The 15,692-nt window shown below is 44.0% G+C and overlaps 1 protein-coding gene across 1 annotated transcript in view; it reads right to left on the reverse strand.

Annotated features, from left to right (window-relative positions):
* The window catches only part of LOC126536851 (Na(+)/dicarboxylate cotransporter 3-like), a 32,353-nt gene extending 22,952 nt beyond the window's left edge, over positions 1 to 9,401 (reverse strand). The window contains exons 1-4 of the mRNA XM_050183870.2: positions 8,722 to 9,401; positions 3,166 to 3,463; positions 672 to 705; positions 295 to 414 (exon numbers count right to left, since the gene is read on the reverse strand). Of these exons, the coding sequence (XP_050039827.2) occupies positions 295 to 414; positions 672 to 705; positions 3,166 to 3,463; positions 8,722 to 9,300 (1,031 nt within the window). The 5' untranslated portion in view covers positions 9,301 to 9,401. The remainder of the gene's footprint in view (positions 1 to 294; positions 415 to 671; positions 706 to 3,165; positions 3,464 to 8,721) is intronic.
* Positions 9,402 to 15,692: the final 6,291 nt, after the last annotated feature.

Consider the following 15,692-nt stretch of genomic DNA (forward strand, 5'->3'; position numbering starts at 1 on the left):
TAAAACAGACAACTTCATAAATGTCTGGCCGCTCTATAAAGTTAGGCTGGCTCTCTATTTCTATGCGAAGTAAACTGTCCTAGAATGAGAAAAATATCGTCTCCTTTAGCGCTACCACTATACTTATACCTCGTACACTTTCGCCAACGAGGTCCTACATATACGAAAGCTAGTCAAGAGGCAGAACCTGAAATATTCTTCTGCCTAAATTACTCGCGAAATTGAACTTTTCAGTTAGGAGAACAGCCTTGCGAAATAGTCAATACGGAGTCGCGTCAGGAATACGATACTCACATTTCTATGTACTTTTTCATGTAGACGTTAGCGTTGGACGCCCCGTACGCGGCAGCGGCCCCGAAACTGGCGCCGTACGTCAGTGCCAGTAGCACAGCCGCTCTGAGGTCTTTTGCTTTTCTGGGAAGTTAATAAAAACGTAGATATATGTGTATATATATATATATATATATATATATATATATATATATGTGTGGTGCTTTCTAGCAGTATAAATTCCGAGAGAATCACGAGCTCGAGCTGAACTCTGGAGCAATATTGGCAATGAAATATTTACTTATTTATTTGCCCAAACTACGCGGCTGAACTTATCAAGACTGAACAAACCGCAACTAAATAAACCACGACCAAGAAGAAAAAAAGAAAGGCACGCTTACTCTTTTTCCTCCATGATTATTGCTTCAAGCTCCCCTGTAACAGAAGTCCACCCAACCACTCAGAACACGCAGGAACTTTCGCTCTGGGCGAATTTCGATTTCTCTATTGAAGCATATTATACGAGATACTAATAAAAACGCCTTTAGTAGATGAACCGTTGAAATGAGATGAATGAAATTTATTGCAGTTAAGTGAAACAGCTCAAATGTACCGGCTGTTGTACGTGAAATTTTGATTTAGGGTTGCAGATCTCTGAAAAATTTTTCTGAAGATCGGTGAATTCAAGAACATAGCATTATTTGAGAGCATACATGAAAATCGCTATATTGATAACGTGAGTTTATTATAAACCATGTTTACAAGTTCTTGGTATATATAATGCAGAGAGGCATGCAATGTATCAATTCCGCCCTCTTTATTTCAGATTTTTTAGATGTCCCAACACATGAAGTTCACCGTCAGACGCAGTCATTCCTTTTTCTTTCACACTTTCAAACCTTCGACACTTTGTTTTGAAAGATCTGATGCCTAGAGTAAACTTCTGGCAAGAATCGGTAGGTTTACTTTTATTTTAGCCGAATAAGCTATCAAAATTGGTTCAGGGCATTTAAAATAAAAGGATGATCCTTTCATAAATATACAGGGTGCCCCAGATAACTTTAGCCAGATTTTAAAAAATATGCGAATGCCACGTAGCTGGACAGAACCAAGGTAGCGTTGTTTGCCGTTGCTTGGAGATACTCCACCTTTCTTTCATTCCGTCAAATTAGATAGTTAGTCTGAATTAATAACATTCTCAAATATTATAATTAGACAAAAAGTGTGAATGAGAAAATTGTAGAGCAACATGAAAAAAATCCCGCGAATACACGCAAAGGGCCTCGAGCGGCCAGTCACGCGGCAATTTTGCGAGCATTTGCGGGCTTCTTTCACAGTCGGAAAAACACTTCTATGTCGCACTTATTGAGCAACAGAAAGCTGCATCGAGAGTTTTCATGTCGCTTTACAATTTTCTCATTCACACTTTTCATCTAGCTATAATATTTGAGAAGCTGATTCATTAATTAGGACTAATTAGCTAATTAGGCGGAATGAAAAAGAACAATCTGAGCATCTCCAAATGATGGCAAACAACATTACCCTTTTTCTGTCCAGTTATGTGGCATTTTCATATTTTTATACTCTAGCTAAAGTTAGCGGGGCACCTTGTATAAAGAGCAGGTTCCATTTCGTCTTAAATAAGTCCTACAAGCGCCTGCACTTGGAGACTCCGGTGAGGTGCGAATAGCTACTGGCGAAGGTAGCCCAAACACAAGAATGAAAATCGAGTTTTACGTGCCACAACCCCCATCTCATTATGAGGCAGACCGTAGAGGGGAACTCAGGATTAATTTTGACCACCTGAGGTTCTTTAACGTGCACCCGGTGCACGGAACATGAGCATTTTTGCATTATACCAACGTCGGAGTGCGGATGCAGCGACTGGGATCGAGCCCGCGACCTTGCGCCATAGGCACTGAGCTAACACGTGCGATGAGCCGAAGAAAGTTATCAAGGAACTGTCACAAAATCTGCCGAGATTCTCATATCACAGATGAAGACAGACATTAAATGCGGGAACACGTAATGCATGCTACATGTTCAACGAGCCCTTGTGGAAGTGTATAAATTTTATAAGTGAACGGGAAAAACACCGAACGCTAGTGACAAGTCCAGATCAAATGCAAGTGGAAGAGTAATTTGAATAAAAATTGCAACCTCTCCGTATATCTGTATTAATGTTGCAAATATCTGCGTTAACACATGACCAAGCATTGCATAAGCCTTCCTAACATCGCGCGTACTTTTATTCATAGCATTTTGAATGGCGTATTGCGCAAGGGACAATATAAATGACATCGGAAACACTCTATCTCCCATCCAGCTTTCTTGTAGATAATTGTTCTGCTGGTGTCCCATATGACGTACTCTGCCGAAGTTTTCTAGCAGAGCATTCTGAGCTAAGAGCAACATTTAAGCCAGAATTGTGACGTGTTAGTTGCGCAGGCAACTTGCTTGCAAGAAGCATTAATTGATGAAAGTTTATTTTCCACAATAAGCGCAGTTGAACATCATTACTAGAGGTTAATTTGTGTCCCAGCTTTTTCTGCCACAGCGCGAAATCTCAGTTGACAGTCGGCATTTGTGCTCTCCTTCTCGCTTCCTTGTGCCCGTGCTCTAAATTCCTGCCATTTAAAATACTGAATCCTCGCCACTCACTCTACTTTCTATCGCCTAAGGAGTGTCATGTTTTCCTTGTTCTGCGATTTCCTTATATCTGCTCTGAGATTTACACTAGCCGGTTCGAAATAAAGTGCCGAGAGGCCCAGCTAATAGCGAAAATAGCACAATGGTATAATAAACGCCTTGCTAGTATATTTTAAACGCGAACAGTAAACACTTACTGCTAATTTTATTTTGCATGCATAACTTGCCCATAAGTGCACAACTCACGCGCTCGACCTCCGTGCTCATGGGTCTTGTTGACTTGAGCGTGGCCACCTTCTCCGACGGCACTCGCAAGGCGAGAAGTATCTGCAGCTTCCTCGTGGCCTCCCTGTTGATCATTTTCATCGTCACCTCCCGGATCAGCGCCTTGTTGACCGGAAGACTCGCGTTGCTTTTCTGGGCTTCTGTCGCTCTCACCCTTGGGGCTTTTCTCATTGTCCTCGCTCAAGGATCTGGCGTCCCCCTGCTTCTTAGGCTTCCGCGGTTCACTTTGGTCAGGGCGCGCAGTTTCCGCGACGGCAACCTTTGATGCAAGTTCCCGGGGAAGCAACGGCAAGAGTGGCACAGATTAGTTAGGAACTACTCATTCTCTTGGCAAAAAAAAAAGAAATACTACGTGAGCATAAGGGGAGGGGAGAGCGTTACTCCGATGGCCACTGCATATGGCGCGGCCGCGCAAGCCCTATCTTGAAAGCGATCTTCGATGCGGACGGAGTGCGCCGAGTGCTGATAGCTTCGTAAGCGCTGTGTTCTCACCGCTTAGTTAGCGTTGAAGCGAGAGGCAGCACGAAGGTCAACTCGCTCGCTGCTGCTGCCGCACTTCCTCACTCCAGCGTTTTTAGAGTTTCCGAGGTCATCGAGTAAGATATGTTAATGTTTGCTTGTGCACGCGTGACACCATGCTTGTTAATTTAATTAGTAGGCGAATGTTTAGAAGTTCATACGGCCGGTAAATCTACTAGCCTTACTTTCTATAGTCAATGTGATCAGTTGGCCTTGAGAGACGGATAATAAGTGTGGCGTAGAAATGAGAAGAAGGAATAGCTGTGAAGTTGCGAAACCTGCTGCTGATGCTCCTTCCGTACCGTTACCAAGGTGATGCGCTGTCTCTTCGTGTTTGCGACAGGCAAAGCAGTTGCTTTCAATCAGCTTATTTGAGGGCGCCGCTTTATGATGCGGGTGGGAGCGCAGCCACGTGCTATTCTTCATTTCTCGTGGAGTTTCTTTACCAGTCAGAAAAAAAATGTTACGCAATTAGTACATCGTTTAAAACACAGCAATTAGATGTAATTTGGGAATGCCTACAAATGCCTCATTGACATTTTGATAATTACGAAAGTACTTCCCGAGTTATATAATAAATTATAGTTGCCTAATTAAATCACAGTAACGAAAAAAATTATCGCGGCTACACCACTGTACTGGAAACAATATGCGCTAGGTTTTCTTCGAGTAACGCACCTGCTCTTTTTTAAGTCTTGGTGCATGATGGTTGGGACACCCTGGATAATTCACTCAGTAACCGAAATGAGGACAAGACGGATTGACTCCAAATCAGAATCAACAGCAGTCATGCGCAGCAGCGCTTATACTCGGACTCCCAGAGAAAAAAATGAGATGCTGCAGTTTCTTCGGAAAGGCGAATCACTATTAGTGATAGCGAAGTATAAAGCAATTTCACGAAGGAAGATTACGCCACGGAGAGATGCCAGATTCTTGGCGGTGCTAGAGGACTGAGACTGTGAAATTGAACTGTCTCCTACTACGAGGTCTTGCACATACTCATGTAAGGCCGTCACTTCAGTGAACAATTCTTCGAGGTCACACGAAGTTTCTTCAAGTGTAATTGTTCTTTTAGGTGATATATATAATGATATCTGAAACTTGGTTTCGAAGCAGCTACGATGTTGTTCAACTGGAAGGCTATACCTCATTTTACATGAATCGTCAGAATAGGCGAGGAGGCGGTGTCGCCCTTTATACTAAAGATAATTGTTATTATGAAATCGTGCCAGAATTTTCGTTCATAAGTCATGACTACGGTATGCTAACTGTCAAAAACACCAAGAAGGTGTTGTCAGTAATATACCGCCCTCCGAATGGCAGTATTGAGAATTTTTGAGGTTTAGTAAGCTTTTGGAATTCTGCTTTGTCGAAAATGTTCATTTTGTCTGTGGAGGTGATTTCAACATAAATATTTTGGATGACAATAAGTATGTACACGATATAAACAGCCTACTACTTTCATTTGGCTCTACTAATCTGATTACTACACCAACCAGGGTTACTCCTTCCACTTCATCTGCCCTCGACCTTCTCATTACAAATATAGATACACTACGGGTACAATTCCCTATGATATTAGTGATCATTGTCCAGTTCTTGTAGTGTATTCTATGAGTAACAAACAACACAACGAATTACTTACTTATCAACACATTTCCGATGACGCACTGGATTTATTTAGCCATGCTGTAATCACGCGCGACTGGAATTTCGCGTTGAGAAAAAAGAACGTAAACGAAGCATATAACGAGTTTCTTGAAGCTTTTGTGCGCATTTCCATTGCGCATTTTCCATTCAGACAGGTCAGACGTTCAAAAAAGATGCGGAAACCGTGTATCACCAACGTGCATGTCAAGCTGATAAAAAGCAAAAACCACCTTTATCATACTTTCCTGCACTCGAGATCAGAAATTAAACTTAAGGAATTTAAAAGAGAAAAGAAAATTATGGGGTTTTACGTGCCAAAACCACTTTCTGATTATGAGGCACGCCGTAGTGGAGGACTCCGGAAATTTGGACTACCTGGGGTTCTTTAACGTGCACCTAAATCTAAGTACACGGGTGTTTTCGCATTTCGCCCCCATCGAAATGCGGCCGCCGTGGCCGGGATTCGATCCCGCGACCTCGTGCTCAGCAGCCCAACACCATAGCCACTTAAGAGAGAAAGAAATAGATTGAATAAAATACTAAGGCAAGCGAAAATAGTTTACTATCAACGTGTTTTTTTCTGAAATTAACAAGAAGCGTCCGGATGCGGTTTGGAAAGTAATAAATAGCGTCTTAGGTCGTGAAACTAAAAGCAAAATATCCAAATCGATAACTGATAATAATCGTGAACTTAGCGGTAAAACGCTGGCTGACCACTTTAATGCTCATTTTGTAAACGCAGGCCTAGCGTACAGCCATGACCCCCGAGTTGCTTATTCAGTAAATAATAATATTGCTAATACTGTATTTATGGAACCAACAAATGAACATGAGGTGTGTACAACAATAATGAATTTAAATAACAGCAAAGGATTAGATATCGATAATTTACAAATCAAGCCAATAAAATACGTTATGGAACACTTGCCCTTCTTTCGTGCGTTGGTTCACACATTCAATTTAGCAAAAGAGTCGGCCACTTTCCCAGGTCGTATGAAACGAGCTAGAATATCGGTGTTATTCAAACACGGTGATGTAAGTAAAGTCTCCGATTACTGGCCAATATCTGTACTACCAATTTTTTCCAAAGCACTAGAAACAAATTATTTCTACATGCCTAAAAAAATTTCGAGACAAACATGACGTTATAACAAATTCGCAATTTGGCTTTAGAAAGGGAAGATCTACGCAGACAGCTCTTTTATCCTTGAAAGAAAATATTGTGTTAGCTATAGACGATGGGAATTTCGCCCTCGCGCTTTTCATTGACTTCTACAAGGCACTTGATTGCCTCAATCATGAGATTCTTATATCTAAACTTTCTATGTATGGAGTTCACGGCGGTCCCCTCGCCTTGATGAGGTCACACTTGAAAAATAGGACTCAATGTGTGTGTATCGATAATGTCCAATCTTCTTTCTTGTCAATTAAAAACGGGGTGCCACAAGGAAGTTTTTTGGGCCCACTATTATTTAACTTATACGTTAATTACTTTGTAGATATGGATGCTACAGTTTATTTCTTTATATATGCAGATGATAGCACTTTAGTCTTTACTGGAAAGGATGCGAACGAACTAATTATTAGGTGTAATGCACTGCTACGTAATATGTCTGAGTGGTCACAGTTAAATGGAATCAGAATGAATCCTGCTAAGACGAAAGCTGTTCTTTTCAGAGCAAGAAAAAATATTTTTGAACTGGAACATTCAATAACTTATTGAGATGAAGATATTGAGCTAGTTAACGAACATAAAATGGTTTGTATAACTTTTTCCTGTCATCTAAATTTGGATGCTCATTTTAATCAACTTCGCAGTAAATTTTCTGCAGTAGCCGGGGTGCTGGCTCGCTGTGGAGCTCTCCATGCCGGTAAATACCAAGTTACAAATTTATCATGCATTGTTTACATCCCAATTTAAATTATTGTAGTTTAGTATGGGGGACCACAACACAAGCAAACATGAATAAAATAATTACATTACAAAAGGCGCCCTCCGGCACATTGCCAGTATCAATGCCCTATCGACAACAAAAACTTTGTCAGAGAAATACCAAGTTATATAGGTGGACAGCTATTACGAATATCGCGTCTTACATATGTTTTATATTGTAAAAGAAGAATTGAGGAATTGGCTTACATCCATAGCAACCTTGCAGCGCCATAAAATACCAGTACATCTAAGAAACACTGATCCTTGGTATGTACCACGTTTTCGCACTGAATACAAATTACAATCTATTAAACACAATTTACCAAAAATCCTTAATAATTACGCTGACACTGCTAATTTTTATCGCAGGGAACTGAGTCTTTTGTTCGCATGTAAACATATATATTTCATGTATAACGATTGAAAAAATGAATGTTTGATGTTTTATGGCGCAAGGGCCAAGTATGACCAAAGAGCGCCATGTCCGTGGTAATGACTTCGCAGTGTAATCATGAGTTCGATGAAGTTGGTGTGACGTGGCTGTAGAGGGGCCTTAAAAATGGTGATGTATAACGATTATAATTGTGCGGTGCCCTTTGATGATTTTGTTTCTTAATCTTATCAAATATCTTTGAATGTTGTCTGTTTCTGTATCGCAAGACAATTACCCTGTCAATAGGCTTATATTTGTAAATGTTACAATTGTTTTTTGTTTTTTTTGTGTGCGGGTTGAACTGCTTTTGAACTGTTTAATGTTATAAAGTGCTCTCTGTTATCGCCCTGCCATGCACAACAACGTCTCTTGGTTCCAGTTAAGCTGCTTATGGCAGCTTTTAGCCCAGGACGACGTTTCTAGTGTACTAGAAGAATTAATAAAGTTGAAGTTTATATAAGCTGGTAGGGCACCAGCTCCATGCCCCGGAAAATTTAAATCTTTCCACCTATGCTGCTGCTACTACTACTACTACTACTACTACTACTACTACTACTACTACTACTACTACTACTACTACTACTACTACTACTAATACTACTACTACTAATAATAATAATAAAATAATAATAATAATAATAATAATCATTAAAATTAACTTAGCGAAACTCAGACTAAACTGTGCTTCTGCATCATTGTCAAAGTTGAGCGATTATCTTGCAGACCACCAGTAGTGCGAATAAATAAAGCTCTAGGGTTCGTATGCGGCCAAAAGAGGAGTGCCACCAGGTTCGTTCTGGGAACACTGTGGTTTTGTACGGACGTGAATGGTGTCACCTCGGTGAAAAGATATTCTTCGTTTTTTGCTTTTCCCCGATGAATTGGGACACTTACAGGATACTCCCCCCTCCCACCTCACCCCAGGACAACTAGCCTAGACATATGGTCTCTGTTCTGCCCCCGACATATGATGTCACTGTACCTGCTCATGTCGAGCGAACAAGAGGTTTCGCAGACTGTCGCCCCGTTCGGCGCAGAATCTGCTCAGTTGCCACACAAGCCCCGGTTTAGACCACACCCGCCTGAGTCGAAACGAGACGTCAGTTGCCAAAAGCGGGTTATGCCGTGATGTCTCGTCCACCCTGTCTACCCAGGCCTTGTCGAGAGGCGGTCGTCCGGCCTCCTCGCATGTGTCGCCTCCAAGATGGACGTTGTGGTCTGTGAGAGGTAGCACGCAGGCTTCGTCTTCGATCTGCGCGGCCTCTCTTGGCAGGTCCGTCGATTTGCGCTTGCGGCGGAGCAGCATTCGCTTAGCCCTCAAAACATCTTTGCGACGACGGCTACGGTGCTGCTGGCTGCCGGAGAGGCGGCCGCCGAAGTCCAAGACAAAGTCCTTGCCATCCGGCACACCGAAGAATGTCTCGGCGACACCTGGTCCTTCGAGCGTCTGGCAGTGACGTCTCGAAGGGTGCGTCTCGGTCCCGATGGCTTCGCCACTGCACGTGCTCGTGCCAATCACAGCCGTCGTGCTCCACTGCGAGACGCTCGAGTCTCGGCGCATTCCGTGAGAGGCGACAGGACGCCGCTGCTGGCACACTGTTTGCCGCTCTTCAATGAAATGAAAGCACGATACTCTTTCTTCCAGAAAACGACTGCTGAATGCTGATCCTGCAATATAAATGAAAAGAAGAGGCTCGATCATTATCTAAATCAGGAGAAGGAGACGCGCATGGTTGCACAGTGGAAACATCCATGCACCAGTTAACACCGCGCACCTCTCCCTGCGCTCAAAGCATTTTCCAAGGTACGCCTCCGGCTGCATGCTTCACGCCGCAGACACTATCTCCGTACGATAGGCGGAATTTCGATGCCTCGTCGCTCCGTGTAGTAACGCTGGCATCGAGGCATACCAACGCCATTAACAGCTTGACAAACTGCTTGCGCAAACGTCTAGCCTGCTTTGAAAGGCGTTCAGAATTGTCTTTCTTTTCAATGGTTATTCTCAGGGAGAATTCGTTCCGACTGCACTTATCAAGTTCAGTATCCTTTGCACCATAGCCTGTAACGTCGAATGCGCCGACAACTGCTTGCTTTGCTGCTCTAATATTGCGCGAGAAAGTCGCACCGGTAGCTCACGTAAGTTTCCGGTTGACTACCGACCTGTGCGCGAGGTGGCCTACCAAGATCTCGCGCAAGAACTTCAGTGAAAACAACAGATCGATTTCTTGTAATGTAAACATAATGAGAGAGTAAGCCAGGTGAATTCAAAAGCAAAGATGCTATGCTGTAGTTTGAGTAGAGTCGAATCCCGAGTCTTCACGGCGTGAGTTGTGCTTGTTGCCTAAGTTAGGTCACACGCTTAGCTTGCGGAACAGCAATACTCGCACTCCTCGAGTATGCAGACAACAAAACAACGCATCGATGTTAACACACGTCGAAATCTTTAAGCGCGATAGTGCCTGGCCCTATGGTTTTCTTAAGACTGAAGGATCTGAAAGGAAACAAGAGGGAAGGGGGAAGGTCTCTTTCTCTCCCGCTTTAGGATAGATGACATCTACAACGTGAATTTTTGTAGGCTTATCACTGGTGATTTATACAGGCATCTGAGAAGCAAATACGTCAGGCAAGAACTACGCGGGTTCTTGCGCACATGCTGGTGAACACGTGCACTCCTCTAATCGCGAGGTGGAAAAGTCATTGAGGCGCGCCTGCGAGGTCGTTATTAGTGGTATTGTGTCCTTTAAGTTTCCTCCTTCTACCCACTAAAAAGGCTTCGCGCAGTCCTACAGGAACAGAAATTCATTCATTCATTCATTCATTCATTCATTCATTCATTCATTCATTCATTCATTCATTCATTCATTCATTCGCTCACTCGTTCGTCGAATCAAACCGCGCAGCGTCAACGGTGCTGTGACCAAAGCATGAATAAAGCGAACGTTTCGCACACGCGGCATCTTTCGAGTGATGAATGACAAAATATGGCTGGACATATTTTCTGATGAGAATAATCTTCAACAAAAAGAAAGAAGTGGTACCGCTCCGTAGGAGGTCGGAGCGATAATTTGCACGCCCCATTTTTTTAATAGATCAGGTCCACTAACCTTCAGCGAATTTTCAGCGACCGCGAAGAATAATGGGAACGATTTTTTTTATATTCGTCATTCACAAGAAGCCTACAGATAATGAAGCAAAATATAATAAGCTTCAGGAAAAATAGCCGTTTCATGAATTGTTATGTACCAAGTAAGAAAAATGAAAACGAAAGTAGACGAAAAGAATTTGCCGCCAGTACGAGCCAGGCCCGCATCTTCAGCCTCACGCGTGTGATCGTCTACTTATTGAGCTGCAGCGGCGGCTATCACCGGCCGCTCTGTCGTTACTCGTGTGCTACATCTCGCCCTAGTAACGCACTCAGAAGCACGGTGGAAATCTCGTTGACTGACCGCGCCCTGTAGAGTCCAGTTTGGATGAACGAGGGAAAACAAGCGGAATAACACAGAGCGTACGTGAATCGAACTCATGCACAGCCGTGGTCAGAGCAACAGAGTTCACAGCCCTAGCCTCCGATGCGACAACCAGCCGATAAAGTTCCAACTTCGCTGCACAACCCAGATTCCGCTTTCACTCTGTGCATACGTACCCGTATCCGCCGCGGTACGGGTAGAAGCAGTGGCAGCGGGCGGTGCGCAACGGATCACATGCGAGAAATGGACTTGATACTGTTGCGATCCCGCATTCGAGGTGTTCTTGCTGAAGCTCTTAGTCTCCTGTATGTTGTGGCTCTTTGGCGAGAAAGAAACATCGCCGGTGGATTCGTCCTTCTCCTCTGGAAGGCGGCTCCCTCTGGAACCTTTCGCTAGCATGCCGTCATGCGTTTTGGACGTTCTGCTTTTACCGGAAACTGCGGTCGCAAGTTTTGCTCCGTCGCGCTGTTGCCTCAACTTTTTGCTGCCCACTGCTGTATCGTCGTCCGACGGACTATGTGGTCGTTCCGGCGACCTGCAGGAACTGTAAGTTGACGCGGGGTCAACCGGCCGAACGCAAAACAATACAGGCGCGTCAAAGAGCGGACAACATTACGAGGTACTCACAAATTTGTCTAGAACTACGGCGTCATGCCGCAATCCACCGCTCAAGTCTGGGACGTATAACTCAAGCAGTTGTAGTTTTAGGCAAGCTCGGCGGTTGTAGAATGCTGGCACTCGTTTTAAAAGAGCATGCTGAACGCCGTAATTTCAGCCAACATTAGATAATGGTTAGCTTTTTTTATTATCTGCTTGCAGTACCGTCTTCTATGTCCGTAGACTTCTGTATTAAAATCGTCACGAGACGATAAATTCACCACTTTCGCTTTAAATAACCAATTTCTTAGACAGCAGAGGAGATTGTTCCAACAAATGTTTTGGCAAGACAGTGCAGAGGAGGAGAAATACTCCGTGCCTCATCCTATTTCATTGTGCGACGCATTCAGTTATTGCTAATTTCTGCTCAATGGTTAATATAAAAATCCTTAATCGAAATTATCGCATTGCAGAAAGCGACGTCAAGCTCCAAGTTCGAAAAGTCACCAAAAATTCTGTCCGGAGAGGCCACAAATAAGCAAAATTAGGAAAGGAAGTAACCAAACTGCGGCTAATAGCCGTACTTTGGTTACCCTTTGCGCTGGTCAATGTGCGCACGGATACGGCAAGTTCCATTGATATGGAAGAAAACTTTGTATACGACGGTTGCTTACGATGTCGTACGAAGCGTGCACGGTTTTTAGAAATCCAATATTTCCAGCATGCTTATGGCACTTCTGCCTGACACTGATGCCAGAAGCGGTCAAGAGGTAGATGCGTATCAATATTCTACGTCCCAAAAGTAGCCAGTGTGGAGCAGAATAATCAAATATCGCAACCCGGTTTACAAGTTCGCTTTCGATACATCATTAAAAGTACTGAACCGTGCCGTTTGAGCGCAAGTGTTCTGGCTTTTCTCTTCTGGGGTATCTGTACACATCTTTACAGTCGATAGGATTTGCACTCTCGCATGCTGCGAACTGAGCGCTCTTCGAGTCACTGAGAAAACCTACTGTAGCGCGCGCCAGCGTCGCAAGGGCCGAGAAATCGCAAGGTGTTACATACCGGCATGCACAGGGTAACGTGTTCGAAAAGTTTTTGCCGCTGCGACCACGATACAAGCCTATAGGTTAAGCTGGTCTTTTCAAAACGATTGTTTCATTACTGATCCTGCCTTTCTTGGTTTTCAGAACGTTTGATTGTGTGACAATCAGACTTGTACGGAACTAATTGCGCGTAATTAATTACTTGCAATTAATTACGACTTTTTGGTAATTTTGTAATCTAACGATTACTTTGTTTACTCGATAACGCTCGCTGTAGTTCGTTTATTTTTTTCAGTAAACGAGTCACATATAGCCAGTTACATTTTTTTACGAAACAAGCTACACCAGGCGACGCAGCTTTGAGCCTTTAAATTTAGCGGGAACTACACAGCGTCCAAAAGCATGAAAACATGCACAATGGTTACTACCTCCTTCGCACAATCAGTGTAGCGCCGCTACGCCTCGATTGCCTGAACATCGCAGACTTGCAGATTTGCACGCCTCTCTTATAGGTCCGACCTCAGAGCTTTCCTCTTATAATAAATTTATCTCTCTCTCTTTCCTAAAGGCGCTTTTAGGCGGCTTCATGGACGGTAATCGCTGCTACTCAATTATTCTTCGCATAGTACAGTAAATGACTTCTTGGCGGTTAAACGCATATATTTCTACCTGCGTTTTAACATTTTAGAGCGCAGCTCTTTGGCGTCCGTTCCTGGGTTTCGCGTCGTCGTCGGCGTTGTCGTCGGCCTCGTAACCAGCTCCGCCCCCCTTTCATCCCCCCAGCGCTAGCAGCGACCGACTGATACCGCTGGATGCCGCTGACGCCGCTAGAGAGTCAAGATAACGTGACTGCATAGAACACCGTCGCCGCCATCCAGAAAGAGGAGGAAAGGGTCCCCCCCCCCTGTTCTTGTGTGGCGGATAGGGTGCTCTTCAGTTGCCGACGCGCCGGTTATTTCACGTAGGCCCCGGCACGTCGACGAATACGTGACCACCTTCCCACGGCTAGACCTGGTTCTTAGCGCTGCGGAAGCGAGGGTATCATATTGTTTGTGTCGGCATCGGCGGCGTTGTCCCTGAAACCAACTCCGCAGCTGGGGTTGACTCACTATCGGCGTCAGCGGCATCAGTCAGTCGCTGCTATCTCTTCCCTCCTCCCTTTATCGTGTTGTCCGCTTGCTGCGCGCGCTTCTGCCCCCATCGTTTGCCGCTGGGTGTACACGCCGCCCCCCTCCCCCCTCTTCCTGCGAGTCTCCGGTTGTCAAAGCGCCGGCTCGAACTTAATTCCTTTCTTCGCTCCTCCTCCAATGCAACCCCTGTGCGGTGGCAATCAGAGAGCCAGATCGGTGGCGGCGGATGTGTATATGTGCACCGCCCGAGCCGAAATTGCCGCTGCCGTTCGCCCTGTGCGGTGGCAATCAGAGAGCCAGATCGGTGGCGGCGGATCTGTATATGTGCACCGCCCGAGCCGAAATTGCCGCTGCCGTTCGCCACTGCGAAATTATCTTGCTGGTAGTAGCTGCCTACTTCGCCCCTACCGCACTCACGAAAGACGTCGTGCACTTCCTGCAACTCGCATTAACCGTCCATCGATCCACACCGATGTTAGTAGTGGGGGACTTTAATGTTGACATAAAGACAAACAGCAATTTCCTAACACTTATGCGGGAGAACATCCCGTTCCTCTCGCTCGTAACGCGTCCCACGGCTGTGACAACCTCGCGAGGCACTTGTATAGATCTCGTCTTTGAGAATCAAGCATTGGTGTACCAAGTCGAACATATATCAGTCTATTTCTCCGACCACAAAGCTTCCTTCATGACTGTCAAGAACTGTTAGTGGAGTCTTTGTTAAAGGAATACGTGTGAAAAATAAAAAAAAAAATTCTGTGATAGCGCATACATGTGTTGCTCGATTTCTTTGCCTCAATCTATCGAAAAGGTGAAACAGCTTATTTGCTGCGCTCAAATTTCGCATTAGGAAGTAACGTAATCGTCGGTAATTTTTTGGTTAATAAAATTTGTAAAAGTTGCAAATGGCACCCACACAAGTGTGCTTAATAATCTGCACCACTCGAAGAGGAGGACACTGAAATGCTTATTTGACTAAGTAACAAACTTTCTCTAATAAACTAATTCCTTTAGGATACATATTGCAATACACGGGGTGAAGACAGTGATTTCGCAAGGCATGTTCTTTTAGATATTTAGAACGAATTTCATAAGTAGCATCAGCGTCGATATATCCGATATTTAAGTTGCACTAAAGATGCACAGTTGCTCCGCTTACTTCAACAAAACTATTTTTCATGCTTGAAGCTCGAAAGTTACTGAAAGACCAATGCATGTCGTCGTAAACGTTAGGAGTGCATATCTCGAAATTGGTGTCATCTTCAGAATTCGTTCCAAGTGGTTATCACTTTCGACGTAACCAGCTACAATTCCTAAATTGAAATGTGTAAGAAAAATGTTATTGGAAAAATGCTAATCAGCAAACATTTCTTAATTGGTGAAATATTCAATTTGATAATGCCCGCCTCTGAGAGTATGTATCCTATCTAAACAAGCAGAATTGTGTTACATGCCACGGGTGGCTTTTAAAAATTCTGATAGAAAATAAAGGACCTCTCGTATACGTAACTCATATACACCTATACTTGCAATTATACAAACAGTATTTTAGGGCTGAATAATATGCAGCTTTATACTAAATTATTACAGATTGTCCCGCCTTTTCATGGAACGTGAACGTTTTCTGACGTCTGTTAAAATTTGTCGTTTACGTCTAAATTGCTAACATGTAAAGGGCCCCGGGAAGAGGTCCATGAGATGATGGACAAGCGA

The sequence above is a fragment of the Dermacentor andersoni genome, chromosome 4 (assembly GCF_023375885.2).
Source record: "Dermacentor andersoni chromosome 4, qqDerAnde1_hic_scaffold, whole genome shotgun sequence".
Lineage (NCBI taxonomy): Eukaryota > Metazoa > Arthropoda > Arachnida > Ixodida > Ixodidae > Dermacentor > Dermacentor andersoni.